This window comes from Mastigoproctus giganteus, chromosome 2, assembly GCF_048544385.1.
Source record: "Mastigoproctus giganteus isolate SK-2022 chromosome 2, ASM4854438v1, whole genome shotgun sequence".
Lineage (NCBI taxonomy): Eukaryota > Metazoa > Arthropoda > Arachnida > Uropygi > Thelyphonidae > Mastigoproctus > Mastigoproctus giganteus.
Genome location: NC_143576.1, coordinates 190,695,464 through 190,721,938, shown reverse-complemented (window position 1 = coordinate 190,721,938; position 26,475 = coordinate 190,695,464). Strand labels below are relative to the sequence as shown.

General features: G+C 40.2%; 1 protein-coding gene across 1 annotated transcript in view; it reads left to right on the top strand.

Annotated features, from left to right (window-relative positions):
* Nucleotides 1–26,475, top strand: part of unc79 (UNC-79 domain-containing protein) — a 1,082,710-nt gene that overhangs the window by 181,758 nt on the left and 874,477 nt on the right. The window contains exon 10 of the mRNA XM_090389680.1: nucleotides 1,388–1,452. Within this exon, the coding sequence (XP_090245806.1) occupies nucleotides 1,388–1,452 (65 nt within the window). The remainder of the gene's footprint in view (nucleotides 1–1,387; nucleotides 1,453–26,475) is intronic.

Sequence of the window (26,475 nt, the reverse complement as noted above, 5' to 3'; positions counted from 1 at the left end):
AGATTCTGCTTCGGTGTGTCCAAGTATTCTCCTTTTCTCTGATTTCTGGTCTCATGTTTGCTGTGGACGCTGTCTCCCTTGGATGCTCTTCACCTTTCCAATCAATTTCTTACTTCTATTACCCTGTTGGTACTGGGTCAACTGACCTATCTTGACTCTTAATTCTTCTATCTTCTGCTGAAACCTTCTTTTCCAAGCTGGCAGTTCCTTCTGTTTTCGGTTATTCTGCTGCTGGTCTCTCGTTTCTTTTCCATTAATACTAGTGGCTGCTATATCAGCACAGTATATGGCTGTGTGGATAGCCTCCAGGATTGCACCATTGTTGTCAAGGTAATGTGGTATTATTTGCCAATCGAGGTGGTCTATTACTCTCCACAGGATTTTATTTGGCCTCTGCTTAGGTATCACATGGATTTTTGTGGGGTCCATTCCTTCGAATTCTGTTAGGGCCTTCTTCCACTTGTCTTCTATTCTGGATATCATGACTTTGTCTCTTTCCACTTTGGCTACTCTGGGTGGTATTTCTTCTTGCTCTTCCTCCTCTGGTTCCATATTGACCATATTCTTTGTTCTTTGTATTTAATCACTTACATCCTGCTTGATTTTTTCCAATATGTCAGGAGCTATTAGGTTCTTCGTGACGATGGCCCTTCTTTGGTCCGCTAATCGTTGTTCGGTGACCTGAATATCTGGGAATCGTTCTAACCACTTCGTATATATTCGCGACCTGTACATTGTCATATCAGTCTCTAGCATGGTTATTTATAGTATGCTCGCATGATGTTTATATTAATTTCGATGCTCCTCTTCATGCATTGGCATCTTCTTCCTTCCTGGGTGGTCAGTTGCGCAGGAAGCACTCCCAGTTGGTGGGGCTGGATGGTCTTGCCCTTCTCTTGTGGTAGCCGTATGGGGGGCAGCACATTTGCTCCACTGTCTTGCTCGAGAGACTGACCCCTCTGCCTAAGGCCTGAATATGAGTGACTTTATCCTGCATCACACTCAATGCAGTATGATTAATATTTCTCTATGACATTATCCATCTATGGAGGTGGACTTTTTAGCTTCAGCTTATGTCCAGTGGTTTGGGTTTTTTTTTTTTTTTTTGGTTTTTTTTAATATTTTTTAGTTCTCACGAGTGACACCAGATGGTGCCACTATTACCACTAATAATAATAATATTGCTTTCTATAAGTTCACTTCTACATAATGAATATTTTTATAAATGTTCTTTTAACAGCTTTAAACATATTATTGTACTCTGTTTGTCTTCATTCTACCTAATTCCATATAAAAGTTTATAAAAGAAAAATCTTTTATACTTCCCTATTTATCTTTCTTTCTATTATTGAAATATGTATTTTTATTGTGTTTATTATTATTATAGGATGGAAAGCTTTATTATGTCAGAGAGAGAATTGCTTGAGTGCTGGTGTTAACGAAGCTGTGAAGGTGGGTTTTCCAATGTTTTAGTGATTTATTTACTTTAAGTAACTTTTATTATCAATTCTTGGTAACCTCAGATATAATAAGAGCCACTGTATAAAAATGAAGGGGAGGGCTTTACATTTATACCAGATATTACTTTATTGTAATGAATAAAATAAAATGAATGTCTGTTTAGACTCTGGATGGCCAAAGTGAGGAGCATTCAATTTCATTCTAACTGCTTTATTGCAGCTGATGTAATAGTGCAGCAGGTAACACTGGACTGTGCACTTTTTGTGGCAGTATATAAGCTTTATTATGCAGTGTACAAATTTGTGTCTACACATGTAAGCCTAGAACCACAGCCAGCCCTCCGATGATTCTCTTGTTAGGGCAGTGTTAACCTTTTTTTTATAATACAAATTACCTAAACTGGAACAAAAAGAAAAAAAAAAAGAAACCCTACATTTTAAAAGGTTCAGATTGAATGATGTTAGCAATGGGGCTCTGGTAGGTCGGCGGCTCCCATAACCTATTACAGCTAATGATCGCCTGATGGTCTTGGTGGAGACATTTCTGGCACCTCTCTCGTTGAAGTTGGCGGCAGTTTGTACCACTGTGGCTCTCCGGTTGGCTGAAATAGTGTGAGACAGATGTCGACAACCACATTCGGATATATTTTCAGATTGAATATATATTGAATATATTTTCAGATTGAATATGTATTGAATATATATTGAATATATTTTCAGATTGAATATGTATTGAATATATATTGAATATATTTTCAAATTGAATATATACTGAGTGGACAGAAATCATGGGATACCTACCAAGTAAAGGGTAGGACCCACCTTTCACCCGGATAAGGGCAGTCACATGGCGAGGCATTGAATCCACTAGTTCACGAAAGCATTACACAGGTATTTCCATCCACGCTTGCTGCACTGCTGTCCATAATTCTGTCGCGTTCCTGGGTCCAAAGCTCGAATGGACCCTTCCACAGGGTTCATGTCCAGTGAACAGGGAGGCCATTTCATGGTGGTAAAATCTGAAGAATGCTCTTCTAACCATGTTCTGTGGGGAGGCACATTGTCCTGCTGGAAGAGTCCTTTGCCCTGTGGGTGCACGATGGCCATGAAGGGATGCTGATGGTCTGCAAGGATGGACACATAACCTGGACCATTCAGAGATGTGTCTAGATGTCCCAGAGGTGCCAACATTGCCAGTTGAACATGCACCAGACCATTACCGACCGTCCACCTGCCTGAACAGTTCCTTGTTGACATGACGTGTGCATAGCTTTGTGTGGTTTCTGCCAGATATGCACCCTCCATCTGCTTGAAATAACTGGAAATGGGATTCATCGCACCAGGACACCCATCTCCAATCATTCAAGGTTCAATGTCCTTTCGCTCAGTTAAGGCATCGAGTCCTGTGTCATGGTGTTAGCAATGGGACTCTGGTAGGTCGGTGGCTCCCATAACCTATTGCAGCTGATGATCGCCTGATGGTCTTCGTGGAGACTTTTCTGGCACCTCTCTCGTTGAATTGGCGGTGATTTTGCCACTGTGGCTCTCGGGTTGGCTGAAACAATGCGAGACAGATGTCTCAGTGACCACATTCATCTACCGCCTTTCTCCACCCATAGCACTGTCCATGATGAGATGCTATTCTGGAAATTATGTATTCCTGATACACTATTGATACTGTTGAACGGGGATAGCAATTTCTCTACCACCTCCACAATGAGTGACCCATGCGTCTGGCACTCCTGTCATTCCTCTTTCAAAGTCGGTTAACTCACAGCATTTATCCATACTGACATCGAATTACCATCTACGTGAATGCAGTGTATTTATATACCTGCCATGCGGTGGGTTCATCCACTAACAAGAGGGGTAACAGTGTCATTTCCCAGGAACCAGGTATCCCACAAATTCTGCCCTTTCAGTGTATTGAATATACTTTCAGTAAAATATATTCAATCTGCATTTTGTAAAAATTCTGTGAACATCTGCTTATTTTTATCAATTGGAATTTGTCATAAGATGTCTTCTCTGTAATGTGTTACCATTTTATCACAGTTATATGGAGCAACGCTAATTAGCAGTGTTTTTAAGTAATATACAAAAGACATAGAATATAAAATTCTGCACATCTTTCCAGTACACATATACTCAACATTCTCCATGTATTTTAAAATCTGAAAAAGATAACATGTTTGTTTTGTGTACTGTATCTAGATATGATTTTTCAGTTTCAAGTTGTAAGAAATGCATTTGTAAACAAATAAGCACCTGGAAAACATGCAGTTCATATTAAAAAATTAAAGAATAGATCAGCATTTTGTAATGATGATGACGTTAATATATGTTGGTAATGGAAAATGATGCAAGGGACAAAGCTTCTGCAGCATCAGCTATATATATATATAAAAAAAAAAAACATTTCCTACATCACCTGCTCATCTCTGCCTAATGATTTATGTAATTATTCTTTAAATTTATTCAAACTACCTATATTTACAACATCAGATAGACATTTGTTCCAACTATTATGTACCCTCTGGCAGAAAGCGAATTTCTACATATCTGTCCTGTAGCCATCCTTCTTTAAATTTTTGACCCCCATCTGTGTGTCTGAGCAAGAGGAAGAATCCTGTTAGCATTAGCATTAGTAGTGGCATATGACGTAAGAAAGCAAGCTTATACAGCATCAGCAAAAAAAAAAAAAAAAAAACTTTCACCATTCACCTATTTATTCGCCCTAAAAGTTTGTCCAGTTGTTCCTTGAATTTATTTAAGCTATCAACTTCCACAACAACAGATGAAAGTTTGTTCCAGCAATCAACCACCTCTGGTTAAAGACAAATTTCTGCACATCTATTCTTCAACTGTCTTTCCTCAATTTGAATTTAAGCCCTCAAGTGCATAATCTGAGAGAGGAAGAATCTCATCAGCACTGAGCTTGTTCAAATCATTCAAAGACTTATATACCTTAATCAGATCACCTTGCAAGTGCCTACTCTCCAGATGCTGCAATTGTAGAATTTAAGATTTTCTTGCTGAGAGCATCCTTTTGTTCCCCTTACCAATCTTGTTGCCTTTGTGGTTTTTGTCACCTTGATTATGCTTAATTCAAATATTGAAGTGCCCATTATCCTTTTAATATTATTGGTATTAGTGGTAAATGATGTGAGGAAGCAAGCTTATAAAGCATCAACAAAAAAAAAAAAAAATACACTGGTTAATCTCTTTATCTCCTCTACTAATTTTTATAATGCTCCCTTAAATTTATTCATGCAATCCACTTCCACAACAACAGGTGGAAGTTTATCTAACAGTCTATTATTCTCTGTTCAGTTAAATTTGGCTCCTTTTGTGTGTCATATGATAAAAAGTAAGGTTTATATCAGTATTTAGTTTACGCAATCAATTTAAAGTCTTAAACACTTCAACCAGATCTTCTCACAGGCCAATGTGGCAGAGAGGGCCGGGGTGCCGAAGTTTATTGAGATGCCAAACATAAAAAGAGCAACAGGACAAAAAATATCAAGAAAAAAGTGCAATATTTTAAAAAGCAATTCTATATAGAGAAATAGATCACAAAATTTCTGACTATTGAAAAAACTATTAAAGCAAATTTATATCTTCATTTTGAGCCAAATTAACATTACAATCCAAGTCCTCTAAGATGTCAGTTTGAATATAACACATCTCACTGCTTTTAAAATAAATCAAATATCTTAAAACTGCAGAACAGATGATAAATTTAAATGCCTTATAGAGGATGCAAAAAAGGTGGCAATTGAATTGAACTTGAATTTGAGCAACAAGAATTCACTCTGAAAGAGAATGTTTGATGATGAACATGAAAACAAATTTGTAAAGATCGAGAAGGAAATTTTAGGATCCAATTTTTCAGCATTTTGGACAGTACAATCCAATCATTGAAGGGTAGGTTCAATTGATCATAAAGCATAACAGTTAGTTCCAGTTTCTATACAATGAATTATTCTACAGAAATAAAGATTGACAAACTGCCTGAATTTTATGGATTTACAAATGATGCTTACACAGGGTGATCAGAAAGTCATCATCAGCATTGATTTATATGAAGAATTAAAATATTTGTGAAACCATTCCAAAGACTTATTCTCCACTGTGAAAATCATGCAATTCTTGTACTCAGTCAATATGATGGCATCATTAGCAAATCTTTTTTATGGCATTAAAATTCTTTTTAAATTCTTATAGAATGGAGCTTTTCAAAGATGAAATTAATTACAAGTTATCTTTATTGCATGATGACACAACATCAGTTGGATGGATCAGCACCCTTATCAATTGAAAACATGCCATGGCTTAGGTTTTAGACTTGTTATTTATTTAGATGAAATGATCCAAAGGCTGTTAAGGCCAGGAAAAGTTAATTTTTGAAAGCAGAATTTAATGAGTATATAATAATTAATGCTACTTGTTCATTAAAGTTAAATCAATAAATTATATTTTTTAATTTTAAGATTTTAATAAGGTGAACTGAATGAAATAAACAGTAAAACTATTTCTATTTTAATCGAAAAATTTATATTTATTTTTGAACTGTGAGAAACCTTTCAGCTTATAAGTTGGAGCTGCAGATTCCAAAGCAAAGTTGGTTCAGGGTTGCCACCCTTTGAGCTATCTCTGTCTCCTCACAATGTGGCTAGGCTTTACATGCTGCAATTTGCAGAACTGAAACCTTTCTTTGAAAGAATACATTGTGTGTGCCCTTGATTAATCTTGTTGCTCTTCAATGCACCTATTTCAACAGATCTACATTCTTCCTTCATAAAATGAGGTTTTCAGACCTGTGTGCAGTACTCAAGATGCAGCCTCACCATTGCTTCATACAATGACATAATCATCACTTCCTTGTCCATGCTAGCAAAATTCCTTATATTCCATCCTGCCAATCTTGGTATATGCAACATTAGACATTAAATTTGATATGCCTTTGTCAATATCAATAATAAATATTGAAAATAGTCAGGGGAAAGGCATCGAACCCTAAGGGATCCATTAATAATATTAGTGGAATCCTTTAGGGTTTACAGAATTCTACAAATAATATTAGTGGAATCCTCAGAAGAGCAGTATACAACAACATCTATTTCTATAAATGCATATTTGTTATATTTTACCACTCCTAGTAGTCTGGTTCATATTACAGACTTTATTGACAGTGGCTCACATCTGGTGAGTATGGGCTTGGCACACCCAGGGTCCTGAGCTGGATATCATCATTCTTCTCTTTCTTGGTGAGTCCCTTCTACCCCCCCCCCCTCTCTCTCTCTCTCTCTCTCACACACAGAGAAATTCACAATTTTTTTTTTTTTGGCTGGTGCAGCATAAGCCTCAGGCTTCCTTGCACCAAATGGCTAATATTAATAATAATAATAATAAAAAAGTATAATTCTTAACCGGGCCTGTCTTCGGTTCATAGAGGCTAGATTCTCTCTTTGAACCTGAGCTTGACATCCATTTCTGTTGAGTCTCGAGCCATATTGAGAAGTTAATCAGTAGTCAGTAGACAATATATAAAATATTTTTTATTTTACAATCATAATATTTATATTATTTACACCATGTAATGATGTAAATTAAGCAATGTCTACAGATTACCAGACATCTTATAAATGTTTTGTTTTATTTTATTTATTTTGTTTTACTTCATGTGAAGATTTGCTTTACTCGTTACTTGTTATGGCCTAAAGGATGTCTGCCAGGGCAAAAGTAATAATGTTGCAGAGCAGATATATTTTAAGGGCACAAAAGTGATTCTTTGTGCATGAATAATCATTGCTGATAATTAAATCAAGAGTATTACTCCCTCTGGTTGTTTGTGTAATGTGTTGAAATAAACAGTCATCCAATAAATCCACAAAAGTCTTGCTGGTGTGTGTGACCAACCCACATTTCTAGTCAATATCTGGAAAGATAGAATCTCCCATTATAAGACATTCTGATTTACTAGCCCACTCTATTTCGTTGAACTCATCAGAGTATTAAGCCTATAACACACTTCTATTCTCATTGTTTCTTTCCCAGTGCTTATGTCACACCAAACTGACTCAACTTGTGGATTTATTGGATGATTGTTTTCTACAGCAGCATGTTAAAGGCAACCAGAGAGAGTAATACTCTTGATCTGATTATCAGCAGTGATTATTTACCCAGTAAGAATCTGCAAATAAAGGGACCACTTGGTGGCAGTGATCACAGTGTACTGATGTGGGATTTACTTAAAGATGTAACTACCATCAGTGGTAAAGGGAAAGGGTTTTGGTTTCATAAAGGTGACTACAGTGGACCGAGACAGTTTTTAAATACAGTCAGACCAACTGATGATGTTACCAACAACAAATTATAAATGGGAAGCATTCATGGAATTAATCTTGGCAACTACTAGACTTTTAATACCAACTAAGAAATGCTGTTGAAGGTTTGGGCCTAAATGGATGTCAGATGAACTAATGAGACTTGTGGCAGAGAAAAATATGCATGGGATGCATGTAAATTATTAGGTGACACAGATGCCTATGGTAGATGCAAGCTAATCTGTAACCAAATCACAAAGGAGGTTAGGTAGGCAAAAGTCAGATTATGAGAAATCTTTAGCAACGGATGAAAATAAAACAGCAAAGACTTCTTTACTAATATAAACTCTAGAAGGAAGAGGATGAATCAGATTGGTCCACTTGATATTGATGATTCGACTGTTGATGCTCCTACTCATATAGTTGAAAAACTGAATGAGTATTTTGTATCTACATCCTCATATGAGGAATTCTGTGCAGAAGTGGAAGCCAGAAATTTATCAAACTCGAACAGGGAGCTAAATGATTTTGTAATAACTAAGAGCAAACTGGCAGGAGAATTGTTGAATTAAACATAAAAGAGACACCTGGGGTGGATGGGAACTATCCTGTTATATTAAAGGAGGTAACAAAGGAAATAAGCAAACCCTTAGCAATAATTTTGAGAGCATCCTTGAATTCAGGGGATGACCCCATGGACTGGAGATATGCAAATGTATCCCCAGTTCACAAAGAGGACAAAGAGTGACACGAGTAATTACAGACCTGTTAGTTTAACCTCTGTTATTGGGAAAATAATGGAGTCACTGGTTAAAGAAGCATAGCAGGATCATCTAGACAAAACTGCAGTAATAATTCAGACACAGCATGTGTTTGTTAAGAGGAAGTCTTGTCTGACCAATTTGTTTGGCTACTACGATATTGTCACAAAGGATCCGGATGCAAAAAATAACTTTGATATCGAATACAGTACGATATCAAAAGTTATCTTTTAACCCTTGATTTAACAGACTAATAGTCCCCTATTAGTTAAGAAGGGGTGTCCGTTAATGCTGACCGAAAGTCTGTTAAATCGAATGTAACCTGTGGGGGGGGGCATTTTTTATTGTTCTTAATGTAAAAAAAAAAGCTTCAATACAATATAAAATTATGTTGCAATTTGGCCTTTGATTTACAGATATCAGAAACAGTTTGTTTTTTTAAGCCGTAAATTTCATAAATATGTGCTACTGAGACACCTTGTTCTAATTTCTCAATTAGCTCTAATTTCTGTGCCACATTTAAGTTCACATGCTTTCTTTTAACTCCTCTATCACTTGATGCTATTTAAAATTGTAAGGATTGCAAAATTATTTAATAAATAAAGTCACAATTCAGAAATCACAGAAAACTCTGTATACAACCTGACTGCACAATAGCTTGAGGCAGACTGAGACCGAAACAAAGCAAGTCGGTAGACCTGCAGTTTAGTGTCCTGAGTCACGTTCAGTTCGCAAGTAACTGCTTGCTCTTATCTATCTGTATTCTGGGAAAACAGCTATTTGAACACATTTTCAGAAAGAATAAAAAACAATTTCCTGAATTTGATTATAAAAATAAAAGTAGTAATACCAAAACAATAATGGAAATAGGTAATCATTATTAATTTTTAATTAATAATAACACTGAAGTTTTGTATAACCTAAAGAAAATATGGTCGAGATTAATATGTACATTACTGTATTATTATTTGTCCTGTCTGTTAAATCCAAAATCTGTTATATTGGGGTCTGTTAATTTGATGGTTTACTGTATTTGGATTTCAGGAAAGTGTTTGATGTTGTTGCACATGGAAGACTAATGTACAGATTAGTGCAGTATGGCATTAAGGGCATGCCCTTAATGTCATACTGCTCCAACTTCTGCTATGAATAAAGGGATGGTTGAGTGAGAGAAGACAGAGAGTGGTAATCAGTGGTCACTGCTCTTTGCGTACTAATGTTATTAATGGGATCCCCAGGGTTCGATGTTGGCCCATTGTTGTTTTCTATATTTATCAATGATATTAATGAAGGTATATCAATCGTAATGTCCAAGTTTACAGACAATATAAAGGTTGGCGGGGTTGTTAATGAGTGTATGCTACTGTAACAGATCTAGAAAAGTTGGGCAGATGGGGTGAGAGGTGGCAACTGAAGTTTAACATTAACAAATACAAAGAACTGCATATGGTTAGCAGTAACTGTACCAACTGTGCCAATGTACCAACTGTGCACTATTATACTCAGGATAGTGGAAAATGAAAAACACATGGGGTAATTGAGCAGTACAGACAGGCTGCCAGAGCAGCTCATGGGGTCTTATCAATGATATACAGAAATTTTGCTAGCAAGAATAAGGAGGTGATTATCCCCTTGTATGAAGGCAATGGTCAGGCCACACCTTTAGTACTGCATACAGGTCTGGAGGCCTTATTTTAGGAAGGATGTTCAGCTGCTGGAATGAGTACAGAGAGGGGCAACAAATTGGTGAGGGGAACAAAGGGTTTCTCTTACCAAGAATTCTTAAGTTCTGCAAATTGCTCAGGAGACTGGAGAACTGCAAGGTGATCTGATTGAGGTGTATAATGCCTTGAATGGTTCAGTAAGCTCAATGCTGATGGGATTCTTCCTCTTGCTCAGATTACTCACCTGAGCAGACATAAATTAATATTGAAGAAAGACAGTTGTAGAACAGATGTGCAGAAATTTGCCTTTAGCCAGCGAGTGGTTGATTGCTGAAATAAATTTCCATCAGTCGTTGTGGAAGTTGATAGCTTTAATAAATTCAAGGAAGAACTGGACAAACTTTTGGAGTGAATGGATGGGTGAAATGGGATTTTTTTTTTTTTTTTTAAGCCAGCTTCCCTGAACATGAATTGTTGAGGAGGCTTCCATTCTGCACTGGATTGATAATGGCTGCCTTTTACCTTTAAGCTAGCTTTTTTGCATTATACCTCTGCTAATGCTAACATTGCACTGGCCATCCTTGTCAACTGGATGCACTGCCTTAGATTTTATGTGTTTCTTAACTGAAAGCATAACCTCTCTCTCTCTCTCTCTCTCTCTCCCCTCCTATCCTGTATCTCCTTTCCATGCACTTTGTACTCTTATGGGGTGCTCTTATGAAGAAAGGCTTCTGCAAATTGCAGCATCTGGAGACTAAGCACCTATGAGGCACTTAGTCTCCAGATCTTGGTGATCTGATTGAGGTGTATAATGCCTTGAATGGATTGAGTAAGCTCAGTGCTGATGGGATTCTTCCTCTTGCTCATATTACAAACCTGAGGGGGTATAATCTCACATTGAGGAAAGACAGTTGTCGAATAGATGTTTGTAAATTTGCCTTTAGTCAGCAGGTAGTTAATTACTGGAAGAATTACTTATTACTAGCATTATTACTCACTTATAACTTACTTATTACTAGCAGTGCAATTACTTTGCACTGCTTCTATTGGAATGAGCAGCAGCCTGGAAAATAAGATGCAGGATATTTCAGAGACTGCTGGGAGTCAGTAGGGTACAAGTAAACACATGGGTTGTGTTAGGGTAACTAAGAAAAAGAACAGGTGCATGTATACTTGCATGTACACCAATGCTAGGAGTTTGGTAAATAAATTTGATGAATTTGAGGTATTGCTCAAAGCATCAAAGGCGGATATTGTTGGGATATCAAAGACGTGGTGTCACACTGATATAAGTAATGCAGAACTGCAGTTTGGGGAGTACAATGTCTACAGAAAGGATAGACAGGATAGGAAGGGAGGAGGGGTTATGCTATTAGTTAAGAAACACATAAAATCCAAGGAAGTGAAGCCAGTCAACATCGCTAGACAGTGCAGTGTCGAGTCAGTTTGGTGTGACATAAGCATTGCGAGATTAAAATTGAGAGTAGAAGTGTGCTATAGGCCTAATGACTCTGATGAGTATAATAAGAAACTGTACAGGGAAATAGAGTGGGCCAGTAAATCAGAGAGTCTTATAATGGGGGATTTTAATTTCCCAGATATTGACTGGAATTTGTGGGTTGGTCACTCACACACTAGCAAGGCTTTTGTGAATTTATTGGATGATTGTTTTCTAAATCAGCATGTTCGGGAGGCAACTAGAGGGAGCAATACTCTTGATTTGATTATCAGTAGTGATTCTTCATGCATTAAGAATCTGCAGATACAGGAACCACTAGGTGGCAGTGATCACATTGTGGTAAAGTGGGATTTACTCAAGGAGGTAACTACCATCGGGGGTAAAGGGAAGGGTTATTGCTTTCGTAAAGGTGACTACGGTGGTCTGAGACAGTATTTAAATTCTATACGGTGGGACCAACTGATGATGTTACCAACAGCAAACTCAAAATGTGAAGCATTCAAAGAACTTATCTTGGAAGTTACTAGGCTTTACATACCAACAAAGAAATATTGTTCAAGATTTAGTCCTAAATGGATGTTAGATGAACTAATTAGACATGTGACAGAGAAGAAAAATGTATGGGATACATATAAATTAACATGTGACACAGAAGCCTATGATAGATATAAGTTGATCTGTAACCAAGTTACAAAGGAGGTTCGGCAGGCGAAGGCAGATTACGAGAAATCTTTGGCAAGGGATGCAAAGAAAAACAGCAAGGAGTTCTTTACTTATGTAAACTCTAGAAGGAAGGGGATGAATCAGATTGGTCCACTTGATATCGATGGTTCAACTGTTCATGATCCTGCTCAGGTAGCTAACAAACTAAATGAATATTTTGCATCTACATTCACACATGAGGAGTTATTCAGGAAGGGGAATGCCATAGATGAAATAAACACTGGCAGTGAGCTAGATGATCTTGTAATAACTGAGAGTAAAGTGGAGGAGAAATTGTTGAAGATAAATACAAGAAAGGCACCTGGGCCAGATGGGATCTATCCAGTTATATTAAAGGAGGCAGCAAAGGAAGTAAGCAATCCGTTAGCCATAATTATGGGTACTTCCCCATAATTATGGGGAAGTACCCATAATTATGTGGGTACTTCCCCTTGGACTCAGGGGAATACCCAAAGACTGGAGATGTGGAAATGTAACCCCAATTCACAAAGGAGGATCAAAGGCTGACACAAGTAATTATAGACCTGTGAGTTTAACTTCTGTTCCAGGAAAATTAATGGAAGCACTGGTTAAAGAAGCACTGCAGGATCATCTTGACAAGAATTCAGTTATAGCTCAGACACAGCATGGTTTTGTTAAGGGAAGGTCTTGCCTGACCAATTTGATTGGATACTATGATGTAGTCACAAAAGAATTGGATGCAGGGAATAACTTTGATATTATATATTTGGATCTTAGAAAGGCTTTTGATACTGTTGCACATGGAAGACTGCTGCACAAATTGGAGCAGTGTGGCATTGGTGGCAAATTGTTGCTATGGATAAAGGGATGGTTGAGTGGCAGAAGACAGAGAGTGGTAATTAATGGACACTGCTCATTGTGGACTAATGTTATTGGTGGAGTCCCTCAGGGGTCAGTGTTGGGTCCATTGTTGTTTTCTGTATTTATAAATAATATTGATGATGGTATATCAAGCTCAAGCGTTTAGGGCATAAGCCTCAAGCTATGAAGGAGTCTAGACTATGTATAAATATAGTGCAAATGCATCAGGAATACATAGCTATATCTGAATAAATCAGATTATTAATAAAACGGCATCGTTTTAAGTTATATCTCATATTGTGAATACCTTCACAACGAGTTGCCATGATATTGCACTACTTCGAATAAGTAACGCTTCACCTAAGGAGAAGACTAATGTTACTTATTCTCAGATGGATACCACCACCCAGACGGCACCGTTTCAGGGCTATTTGGCTTATTCACAATATGAGATATAACTTAAAACGATGCCGTTTTATTAATAATCTGATTTATTCAGATATAGCTATGTATTCCTGATGCATTTGCACTATATTTATACATAGTCTAGACTCCTTCATAGCTTGAGGCTTATGCCCTAAACGCTTGAGTCTAAATACATGATACACCATCAGGCATCTCTCATATTGTGGAGTTATACTTCATAACTGTTTTGCCATCATTGCATCACTCGGGTACCTACCCACCCACCGAAGAAGGGCCAAATAGCCCTGAAACGGTGCCGTCTGGGTGGTGGTATCCATCTGAGAATAAGTAACATTAGTCTTCTCCTTAGGTGAAGCGTTACTTATTCGAAGTAGTGCAATATCATGGCAACTCGTTGTGAAGGTATTCACAATATGAGATATAACTTAAAACGATGCCGTTTTATTAATAATCTGATTTATTCAGATATAGCTATGTATTCCTGATGCATTTGCACTATATTTATACATGGTATATCAAGCTTAATGTCCAAGTTTGCAGACGATACAAAGGTTGGCAGGGTTGTTAAGTCGCTACTGATGCTATGCTGCTGCAACAGGATCTGGAAAGGTTGAGCAGATGGGCTTCGAGGTGGCAAATGAAGTTTAACATTGACAAATGTAAAGCACTACATATGGGAAATAGCAACCCCAGAGAAACGCATCAACTCTGTAGTACTACACTGACAGTTGTTGAGAATGAAAAGGACCTGTGGGTAATTGTGCAGGCAGATATGAAGTTCTCTGAGCAGTGCAGATGGGCTGCAAGAGTAGCTCATGGTGTCTTATCAATGATATACAGGAATTTTTCTAGCAGGGAAAGGGAGGTGATTATTCCCTTGTATAAGGCAATGGTCAGGCCGCACCTTGAGTACCTGTATACAGTACAGGCCTCCAGGCCTCATTTCAAGAAGGATGTAGAGCTGCTGGAACGAGTACAGAGAAGGGCAACAAGGTTAGTGAAAGGAACGAAGGGCTGCTCTTACGAAGAAAGGCTTAAGTTTTGCAAATTACAGTGTCTGGAGACTAGGCACCGGCGAGGTGATCTGATAGAGGTGTACAAAGCCTTGAATGGTTTGAGCATGCTCAATGCTGATGGGATACTGCCTCTTGCTCACCTGAGAGGGCATAAATTCAAATTGAGGAAAGACAGATGTAGGATAGATGTGCGGAAATTTGCGTTTAGCCAGCGGGTAGTTGGTTGGGGGAACAGACTTCCATCCCTTGTTGTGGAAGTTGATATCCTAAATAAATTTAAGGCTCAGCTGGACAGGTATTTCGAATGAACGGAGGGGTGAAGTGGAAGGGTTTTTTTTTTTTTTTTTGGCTGATGCTGCATAAGCTTGATTTCTTGCATCATATGCCTCTACTAATGCTAATGCTAAAAGAAACTTCCATCTGGCATTATGGAAGTTGATAGCTTAAATGAATTCTAGGAAGAAGTGAACAAACGTTTAGATAGAATGGATGGGTGAAGTGGGAAGGGGTTTTTTTTGACTGATGCTGTATAAGTTTGCCTTTTTTGTATTGTATGCCTGTGCTAATGCTAAAACTCACTATTCATATTCCGCATCTCTTATATCCGTATGGCACCACATCTCTGATATTCAAAGAATGTCTGCATTTGATGTGTTGACCAGCACTTCAAATTCATCAAATGTTTACTATGCTTATAGCATTGGTGTACATGCAAGTGTACATGCATGTACATCAACTGATCTCCTGTCATACACCTGTTCTTACCCTTAGTTACCCTAACTCAGCCCATGTGTTTTCTTGTTCCATGATTACTCCCAGTAGTTCTTAAAATCCCCAGCACCTTGCTTTCTGGGCTGCTGCATGTTCCAATAGTTTGTTTGTTTATTTGTTTTAGAGTTTTATGGCGTATTAGCATCTAAGGCTATGTTCCAATAGAAGCAATGTAAGAATCACTTTCACCTCTTCCTGTGGCTATTGTGAATCTGTTATTCTGTGTACATTTGGTATTTGGTATGTTGAGGGTCTTGCGGCTCCTGGGATTTCTCCCATCTCCGTGGTGTTCTCTGTATCGAGTGACAGTACCCTGTCAAGCCAGAGATTTAAAGTGTGTGGATCGTGTATAGTGTAGTCTGTTGTGCCCATTGTTCATCTGGCTTATTGGCCATCAGACCCCTGATGGGACCCGACATTGCCCATACCGCGCCACGTGGAGGCTAGCCAGGTGTTACCAATAAGGAATCAGTACTCTGGCAGGTCCTGCCACCTACTTTCCTCAGATTTCAATGGCTAGGACCTATATATAAAAAAAAAAAAAAAAAGACATTGCTTTAATCGCTGTTGGTGCTTTGTTTGGTCATAGAGATTTGCCTTAAGAGCGAGAATGGATTGTACGCTGGATGAGTTTTATTTTTGGCCGAAAAGGGTCGGGCAAGCAATTTTGGTGTAGTTACAATTTTGACATGTGGGGCTGTGCGCAGTGAAGGTAGACAGATTTGGGTGGGGAGAAGGAAGGCTGGAGGGTAGAAAAAGAAGAAAGGGACTGATAGGGGAGGTGGCCCCCAAATGTTCAGTGGGCATGCCCATGCCACACCAGAGGGAAAGTGGGTTTTGCAGGGAGAGGAGGAGACGGGGTGTCCCCCCACCGGGAAAAGGAGATAAAGCAGGCCCGGAAAGGTGTCGGATCTGGGTCGCCATTTGGCTAGTTGGCAGCAAGGCTGCAATCTAAGTCGTTCACTTTGACTCTCCAGGTGGTGGACTTAGTCTCGGCATAGGCCAGGATGCGTCACTTGCACGTGACAGGCCAACTACATCATCTAGGTCCCAGTGTTTGGTTGCATCCAGTTAGGACTCAGTTGTCTTTCAGTTGCTGTAGATTGTCCCCATCACTTGTGTTCAAGTCCTGTAGTCACACAGCTGGTCATCAATGGCCAGTTGTGTTCTTTCTGTCCATCGGTGGTCCAAAGTCTGAAGTTTGTTTCAGGGTGGTGGGAGTGCTCTTTGCCTCGCGAAGAGATTTTGAGCGAAAAGCGTGAAAGCCTTATAGTTTTCTTCTTCCTGCAGCACTATGTCCTCCTGATTTCTAAGGATGGAGCGTAGTTTGGTAAACAGCAGGCCACTGAGGTCTTCATATATATTACATTCATAGAGCAGGTGCTCCCAAGTTTCTTCTTGTCCGCATCTACACTGCGCTATGTCCGAGATTCCAAAATCGTGTAGCTTCTTCTTGGAGCCATGCCCTGTCAGCAGGTAAGTGGTATGAAGTCCAGGAGAGTACCAGGTCGGGGAAATAGGGTAAACACGTCCAATGTCTGGTATGAAGCTTCTAGTTATGCGGCCTTTAGTGGAGTCATTCCATCGATTCTGCCACACTGTTCTCATGTGGTCTGTAAGACGTGTTTTTTCCTGTGGTCTAGTCAGAGTTGGGTCCGTAGTGTATCCCAAATGTGTGATTACCCTTCCTTTGGCGTGTTGGTGCAGCAGCCCACGGCCGACAATCTCTAAGTCCAGAGGGAGACATCCCGCAAGGACCTGGAGAGCGTGGGTGCTCACCGTGCAGCATGCTCTGGTTGTTGTGAGGAGAATTATTCGATGGATGGTTTCCAATTTCCTTCTGTTAACAGCAGTGCTTGCCTTAGCATACCAAGCTCCGGCTGCATAAGCCAGTGCCAGGATGAAGAGTGCCTTGTAGAGGATGTCGAGTGCCCTCTTCTTCAGACCCCAGTCTGCGTGTAACTCTAGCGAATAGGCCGGAATATTTCCTGAATTTTACTCTGAGGTAACTAAGATGCGGTGTGAAGTTGAGGTGTCTATCGAGGATAACACCAAGATACTTGACTTCTGTTTGGAGTTTAATGGTTGTTCCATTTATCTTGATCTGGGGAGGCCTCCTGGGATCAAGGGAACCCTTGAGGAGTATTGAATGTGTTTTTTCCAGTGAGATGTTCAGTAGATTCCCATTTGCCCATCCTTGCAGAACAGAAATGGCCTGATTTGCATGGGTCTCCAGCTGTGTCCTGCTATTAGCCTGCAGCATCAGTATAAGATCATCGGCGTAAGCCTGCATTCTTATATTAGGGATTTCCATATTGTGGAACTCATCCAGCACAAGAGTCCACAGAAGGGGCCCCAGAACTGATCCCTGGGGGCATCCTCTGTGGACCTGCCTGGAGAGAGTGGCAAAGGGAGCAGTCACTGTAATCCTTCTGTCATCCAAGTATGATCTAAGGCAGCAGAAAAGGTTGCCTGGAATTTGGGCGTGCCGAAGTCTGGCCAGGATTCCGGGCCACCAGAGAGAATCAAAAGCGGCAGCAAAGTCTATTGATATGAGGAGAAAATACTTCATGTCGCAGTTTTTTGCTGCCTCAATTATGTTTTCCAAAGCGTCTGCCGCTAATTGTCCTCTTCTGAAGCCGAACTGGTTCGGCGACATCATGTTCGCTTCCTGGAAGTGAGTCTCTAATCTATGGTATAGAAGCCGCTCAAAAAGTTTGCTCAAGGTAGAAAGCAAAGCTATAGGTCTGTACAATGTTGGCTTATCCTGGGGTTTGGTTCGATTCTGTGTACATAGTGGCGTAGTGTTTTGTGAAAGGCACCACCTGTGGTTTCCCACATCTGCACCATGGTACTTTGTGAAGAAGTACAGAATCTCTGTAAAAGCCAGAAAAAGTGTAATGTCTGGTTTCTGTCAGAGTAGTGTTATGTTTTGTTGTTGTGTCTCTGGCTGCTTGGCCGCAGAGCCCCTAGTGGGACCCCACGTTGCCTGCCACCACCACTGGGAGGTGAGCCAGGCTGCCCATTATACTCTGGCTGGCCTTTGCCAGGGTTGCCTAAGCTTCCTGACAAAGGTCAAGTGAAAAAAAAAAAAAATAAAATAAATAAATAAAAAAAATAATAAATAAATAAAAAAATATATATATATATTAAAAAAAAAAAAGTGGGGGGGAGAAAACAGAGCAGGAGTACAAGTTAGAAGGAACAGAAAGAGGGAAAGGAGGACGGACTGAAGTTAAGGAGCAGTCCGCTCTTTGTGAGGTGAAAATAGGGGTCTGGGAGTGGGAGTTAAAGTAGCAGGGGACAGGTGCCCCTGCATGATCACCAGAGGCCAATGGACTCTGTATCCCGCACTCAGAAGTTCTCCAGAGTACCACCAATCCCGCACCAGAACGGTGCCGGCTGATCCTACCCTATAAGGGGTTTGCAGCAGTATCCCGCACTCGATGAGTGCCAGCAGTCCCGCACCAGAATGGTACCAGCAGTATTCCTACCCATAAAGGATTAGCAAGTTGTCAAGGCAGTGTCCTCTAGCGGAGAAGGAGCTAACCCACGCCAGTCTGATTCAGGCCTTGGGCAGCATGATCCAATGTTGTTCTCATTTCAGCAATCTTGGCTAGCCTCAGTGCGAAGATTTCCTGCGCATACACAGTTAGTGCCCTGTATGTGTTTTCATCGAGCAGCAGCGAGGACTCTTGGTTACGTGGATTCCTTTGAATTGCTGTAGCAAACTTGATTCTACTGTTGTCATAGGCAGGGCACTCATACATGAGATGCCCCCAGGACTCTTCTTCTTCTTCTTCTCCACAATGGCACCGCGGGTCTCTTTCAATCCCCATAGCTGTGAGTTTCTGACGGAAGGGGCCGTGTCCAGTGATAATAAACGTCATGTGCAGACCAGGTGAGAACCACGGAGGGGGCTCTGGGTGAGTATGGTTTATAGTTGGGAGGAATCGCCTCGTGATGTCTCCTTTCTGCGTGGTTTCCCAGCTCTGTTGCCATATCGCTTGTAGGTGTTGGGTGATTCTCCTCTTCTCTATCTTGGGGTCATTTGCAAGATCCAGCTGGAGATTTACTATTTCAGCTGGTGTTCCTTTCCTAAGGTGGTAATATAGGCCTCGCCTGACTACTTCTAGGTAGAGTGGCTGACAACCTGTTAGAACTTGCAAGGCAGGGGTGCTAACAGTGCGGCACGCCCTACTAATTGATAGCATCATTAATCTTTGAATTGTATCCAGCTTCTGTTTGTTTTTTGTTAGTGTAGCTTGTCTATACCAGGTGGAGGCACCATAGCAAACAATCAGGACATATACTGCTTTGTATATGAGGGTCAGAGCTTTGTGCTTCAGGCCCCAGTCGGCTCTGCTCACCCTCCTGATCATGGCGGCATACTTCCGGATTTTGGTGGCTAGATATTTCAGGTGGTTATGGAAAGTAAGACCCGAGTCAATGTAAATACCTAAGTATTTAACCTCTGTGTACAGTCGGATGGGGGTGAAGTTTAATTTCATCATAGGTGGTCTTCTAATTTGTAGTCTGCCCTTGAGGAGAATGGATTTTGTTTTTTCTGCCGAGATGGTAAGGTTGTGCAAGGCTGCCCAGTTCTGGAGCTTCACAAGCGCCGCATTTGCAATAATTTCCAAGGACGACCTAGTGTCCGCACGCACTAACAGGACAAGGTCGTCCGCAAAGGCCAAGGGCTCAGCCCCCCCAAGGTCCAAGCCCAGGAACTCATCCAAGACAATAGACCAGAGGAACGGGCCAAGCACAGAGCCCTGCGGACATCCCCAGTGGATGAATCTGGTAACTGTTTGATATTTGTTAGTAACTCGTACTTTTCTGTTGGTTAGATAAGACTTCAAACTGTTATATAGATTTTTAGAAACATTTGAGTGCCGAAGTCTCTGAAGAACACTGGGCCACCACAGGCGGTCGAAAGCTCCAGCAAAGTCCACCAATATAGCAAGAGAGTACTTGAAAGCTGAGTGCGTTGCTTGGGTGATTAGATTGTTGATAGCGTCTTCAGTGCTGCAGCCTTTTTTAAAGCCATATTGTTTTTCTGAGGAGAGTTGATGTTCCTCGTAGCAGGCAGAAAGTCGAAACAAGAGTAGACGCTCCAGTAGTTTGGCCATCACGGAGAGTAAGGCAATTGGGCGATATGAGGCTGGGTTCTGTGGTGACTTGTCCGAGTTTTTCAGAATTAGTTTTAAGGTTGCAGTCTTCCATGAAGCTGGGAAGGTGCCCTCTGCCAGGCACTTATTCTGTAGGCTTAGAAGTATAGCTGGGCAGGCCTCAGCGAATTTTTTGAGAACTTCTACTTCCAGCAGGTCTGCACCTGGTGTTTTTCCATCTTTCATCTTGTTAATTGCCAGGTCCATCTCAAAGCCGGTGAACGGGGGCTCCACCGTTGCTGTGTGGTATTTTAAATTCTGGTTGATAATTTCTTGTTGCTGTTGCGTCAAGGGTGCCTCTTCAACAGGGTAAATGGTATCAAGAATGTTATTTATAGTGTCCTCCCAGGTATAGGTGGAAGTACCGTCTATTTTCAGTGTTGTATCAAGCACCTCACCACGTGGTAATTTATTAGTTACAATTTTTAAAACTATGCCCCAGGGGTTCTCATGTCCGGAGATAGACACCAGAGTTTGCCACGATTGCTTTTTGTTTTTGCGAATTTCTTTAGTATATTCATTTCTGACTGTGCGGTAAGCTTCCCTGGCTGCCGTAATCTCTTGGGAGGGCATCGTCGCCCTTGCCCGCTGGAACATTTTCCTAGCATGGTGGACCCTTCTTCTTAGATCGTCTAGCTGGTGGTTCCACCAAGGGACAGCATACCTGTAGGGCCTTCTGCGTGGGATGGAAAGGTCGCAGACGCTTCTGATAGTAGCGGTAATGCTTTTTACACAGTCATCCGGAGTTAGTGTGTCAAAGAGTGGAATATCTTCAGGGAGTCTCGTTGACAGTTCTGTTCGAAAGCGCTCCCAGTCAGCCTTCTTGACGTTATAACGTATCACATCTCTGGGGACTGGAGGGGTACGTTCCAGAGAGCGAACCAGGGAGAATGAAATTGCTCTGTGGTCCGACATAGTCCAGGATTCTTGAACAGTCCATCTGGCGAGCTTGACAGCAATATCTGGAGTCGCCGCTGTAACGTCAATGTTGCTTTCCCAGAGGGGGCCGCTGTAGGTGTGGAGATGACCAGGGCGGTTTATAACTTGAAGTCCTGTTGTGAGGAAGAAATCTTCAAGTTGTGCACCATTCCTATGAGCAGACCTGTCAGGTGTGTGACTGTGCCAAAGCACAGATCGGCAGTTTGCGTCCATGGCTATTAGCAACCGCCCCCCTGAAAGAAGTTGGAGAGCTGTCTGGATAGTTGAGATTGCTGGGGCAATATCTTCTCCAGGATGGGTATATAAGGACAACAAGAAGAGCGGGCCCAGCGGAGTTATAATTTGTGCGCAAGCACTGTTTGCAGTACAGAGTGGCGTTATCTTGGTGGTAGTGATATCTGGATTTCTGACTATTATTGCAGCCCAAGGGTTCTCTGTTGTGCAATAAACTGTTTTGTATGTTGCAGGATACCCAGTAACCACTCCCGACCGGACATAGGGTTCTTGAAGTAAGACCACATCTATTTGATTTTCCTCTATTTTTACTTTTAGCTGGTCGGCTTCTCCCCTAGCTCTCTGTGCATTTTGCTGGACAATTCTTATTTCTTTGTAGTTATTGGTTAAAGGGGCTCTATCCATAGTTGATTCTCATTTGGTACAGACTTTTAGCTTTTAGGTATACTGGACAGTTTCCATCCCTGATTGAGTGCTGATGGGGCACCTTGGCCACCTTACAGTTGGCACAGGTTGGCGGTTGATCTTTTGCTGGGCAATCCCTGTATCCATGCCCTTTTTGGGCACAGTGGCCACACGTCGACTCTCGCTGGTTGCATGTGTGCGAAGTGTGGCCAAAGCGAAGACATTTATAGCATTTGGGGACAGGAATATGTTCTTTAAATCTGTGGCTTCCCCAGCCAATGAAAATACGGCTCTGCGTTCCTAGGATTTGCCACGCTCTAGTAGAGAGATGGATTACCCAGTTTACGTTAGAGTGAGTTTTTGATTTAGTCTTGTATTTTGGAGAGACGTCATCTTCTTCTGCGTTTTCATGTAAGTGCAGGCTGAGGTTTTTACTGTAAATATCTTCTGCAAGTTCTTCAGGAGTGACGTCCTGATCTACGTCAAACACTACGATTGAAGGCCCTTTTTTCTTGGGAACTTCTGCCTTTAGTCCAAACCCCCGCTATTCGCGGTATCTGTATTCGCGGTCGCTGATTTAATATAAAATGAAACCTAAAAAAATGTGAATTTTAAAGCGCCGTGAATATTTTCCGCCATAAAAAAACATGGGCGGGCGTGGCTAAAATTATCTTTCCCGGTCAAAACAGCGCTCAGTGGGTGGGGGGAGAGGGGTGACAAAATCGCGAGCGTGGATGTTTCTCGCTAATCCTTGTTCAGTATGTGTTATGCGCTTGTCATGGAAGGTTTCTTCGTTTGCTTTTAATTTATATGTTTATAAATTGAATAAATTTATAAATTGTTATGCATACAAAAGTGATAAATCTACCGTTTTGCAGTGTAAAACAGACTTTTTCGAGTGTTAACGGAAGAAAGTGACTTTATTGTGGACAAGTTCTTTCTAACCTGTACAAAAAATATGGCTACGAATAACAAGGGAAATGTGAAAAGATCAAAGAAGGTGATGACATTAGGGAATAAAATTGAGTTATTAGATAAAATTTCTAATGGTGAAAATGTCTGCTCAGTGGCAAAACATTATAAAATCAATGAGTCAACAGTACGATCAATCAAAAAATCGGAAGAAAAAATTCGGCGTAGTGTCCGTGAAAACGCGCTAATTGCTTAAAAAATTTGCTCTGTAACTCGCGATGTTAAATTAGAAAAAATGGAAAAAGCTTTAAATCTGTGGATAGAAGACCGAACTACATGCTATCCCGCCAGTGCTATCACCGAAACTGGTGATAGCACTGGCGGGATAAGTTTTTTTGCTAGCAAAGGCGCTGGTTTGAAAGATTTGTTTGAAATTTCTAATAAATATTACATTTAATATTAAATTGTTTCTTATTTTCATTTCGATGCCATATGCTTGCATTTCACTATGTACTGTCTATGTACACAGTCATATTATGAAGGTACATCTAATACATACATAGACAAAATTTTAGACTAGTTTTTCTTATATATTTCATACTTTGGAACGGAACCCCTTTATTACTATGGGAGCCATAACTCAGTATTCACGATTTCGGTATTCGTGACATTTCTCAGGAACGTAACCCCCGCTATTTGCGGGGGTTACGTTCCCCAATAACCCCCGCAAATAGCGTTATGGGGTTTACTTCCCCAAGCTAGCAGTTTTCTGTCCTGCCTAACACTGCCTCAATAGCAAATATTCATGCACCCTTTCTATTTAAGTGTACCCCATCTCTAGAAGCAATTGCTCCTGTTAACCAGAACAGTCCATGCTGTGAAAAATTCTACCCTACGAGCCTTGCACAACTTCTCCAGGGTTGATTGACAAAGCTCTCATCGTTTACTCTCTCTCTCTCTCTCTCTCTCTCTCTCTCTCTCTCTCTCTCTCTCTCTCTCTCTCTCTCTCTCTCTGTTGTATCTAAGCAAAATTGTGAACACTTTCAAATTTAATCCTAATTTGCAACTTTTTTTTCAACATTGCCCCATACTTATTAAGTAACTCCTCAGATCTCCTACTCTTAATGTCATTAGTACAAATGTGTACAATGCTATCACCTTTTGTACCCTTAAAAGATGATATCTGCTCTAGAATGTCATCAACTTTTGTCCCTGGCAGACATACCCTGATTCTATTCGACCTATCTGTTTTGCACAATATATTTCCCATTTCCATGAAAATAGAGTCGCTGACAGTAGCTACCTCCTAATGGAACCAGTGCATTCTGCCTTGGTGGTTGCCATTATTTGCCTGATGATCAAGTTCAAGCTATGGCATTGATGTAGGCAGCCGAGAGTTTGATGGGCCACCAATTTAAATCCTTCAAGGGTATCCACAGTTTTCTTCAAGCTCTCATAAAGGTCCTTAACAATGCCAAGTTGGTGCTTAATATCCTCACACTCTTTACATCGAGCATACACAAAGACATCCTCCTTGGCAATATCATGTCTGTTCCTGATAGCTCTGCAAACATCAGACAGGCAGTACATTTCTTAAGGCTGTGATTCAGAGGAAAAATGTTGATGTCCTCCCATTACCATGAGCCTTTTTCTTTGCTTTTCTGGTCTAAGGCATGATTTACATTCAAATTCAATTATAAAAATTACATAAGAGTTACCTCAATCTTTATCCATAGGATTACTTCTCTTCGAAACTCCAACTCCGACACTTTATATTACATGCTTTGAAAATGATTAAATTATATACTCTTCATTAAAATTCAATTAAATGTATTCAACTTCCTAAGTTCATGAATGACTAGACATCCCCGGGATCACAGTTGAAGGCCCCAACCTGACCCCAGACATATCCAATCCACCACATATCCTTGAGAAATTGAAGACATTGTGTCAAAATTATAATAAGCATCGTTATTCACGGATATCTTAAAATATGATAATATTCATCATCATATTTTAAGATATTCAAGATAAGGAAAGTAGATATTAGTCAAAAATCTACTTTCCTTCCTTAAGGGACAAAACTTTTTGATATACTCTCGTGATCACAGGTGGGAATTAAACTGTCTAACGTGAACTTTCCCCCACTATTTATTACTGAGAGATTACTTGTTAATATGCATGCGTGCAAAGGTCCACGAATCCGACATGAGAAATGGTCTCCATATGTTAATCATGTTATTTTTAATTCTCATTTCTAAGGTTATTGCAATAAAAAGTCTTGTGTAGTTGTGCTGTACATTCAAAACCTTAGCTTCATTAAATAAGAAGATATGATTCTCGTTTATCAAATGGAATGACAGTTCAGACGCCGTGGCCCCATTGCCCTAACTGATGCAGCATGTTGCTTAAGACGCATGTCTAAAAGGCATCTGCCACATTGAATGTTATACACTACATCATTCAATTATACACTACATCAGAACGCCTTCTCAGCACAGAATGGAGTTTCTGCATGGGCTTCGCTATTATTCTAAAATCAGTGTCCCTGAAGAGAATGTTCAGTTGTTTGTACCATTGCTGGACATATGGAATCATAATAAAATGTTTTTTCCCAAGTCTATGATATTTCTTGTATTATCTATCCTATCTTTGGCCTGTAACCTAATTTTGTTTATGGTACCTAGTGAATACCCCCCCCCCCCCCGTTTAAACAACTATATGTAAGTTCTTCAATTTCATAATCCAGTGTGATCTGAGTCGTCATATATCTGTATGCATTTGCAAATTGATTTAGAATAGTGGAACGTTTATACTCTGTAAGGATGATAACTCGTATAATGTAGGAACATCCCTGTTCCTACATTATATAGGAATAATTTTCAATATAATTAAAAATACTACACTAAGCATATATATCTAATGCAGTAATAACACTATGCACCAGTTATGCTATGAAGTTTACATTATTGAATATATATATAGGTATGTATTGCAATATTGAGCTGACAATATATATATTTTATATCTCTTATCAAGTTTACATTATTATGTATTTCATATCAAGTTCCTGAAATCACCAGCAACATGCTTTCCAGGCTGCTTCTCATTCCAATACAAGCAGTGCAAGAATCATTTCCACCTGTGCCTGTGGCTACTGTTAATCTTTTAGTCTGTGAATCCCCCCCACGCTAGCAGTTTTCCGACCCACCAAACATTGCCTCGATAGCATCAGTAAATATTCTTGCACCCTTTCTATTTAAGTGTATCCCATCCTTGTAGAAGCAATCTCTCCTGTTAACAAGCATAACACTCTTGATCTGATTATCAGCAGTGATTATTCATGCATGAAGAATTTACAGATAAAGGAACCACTAGGTGGC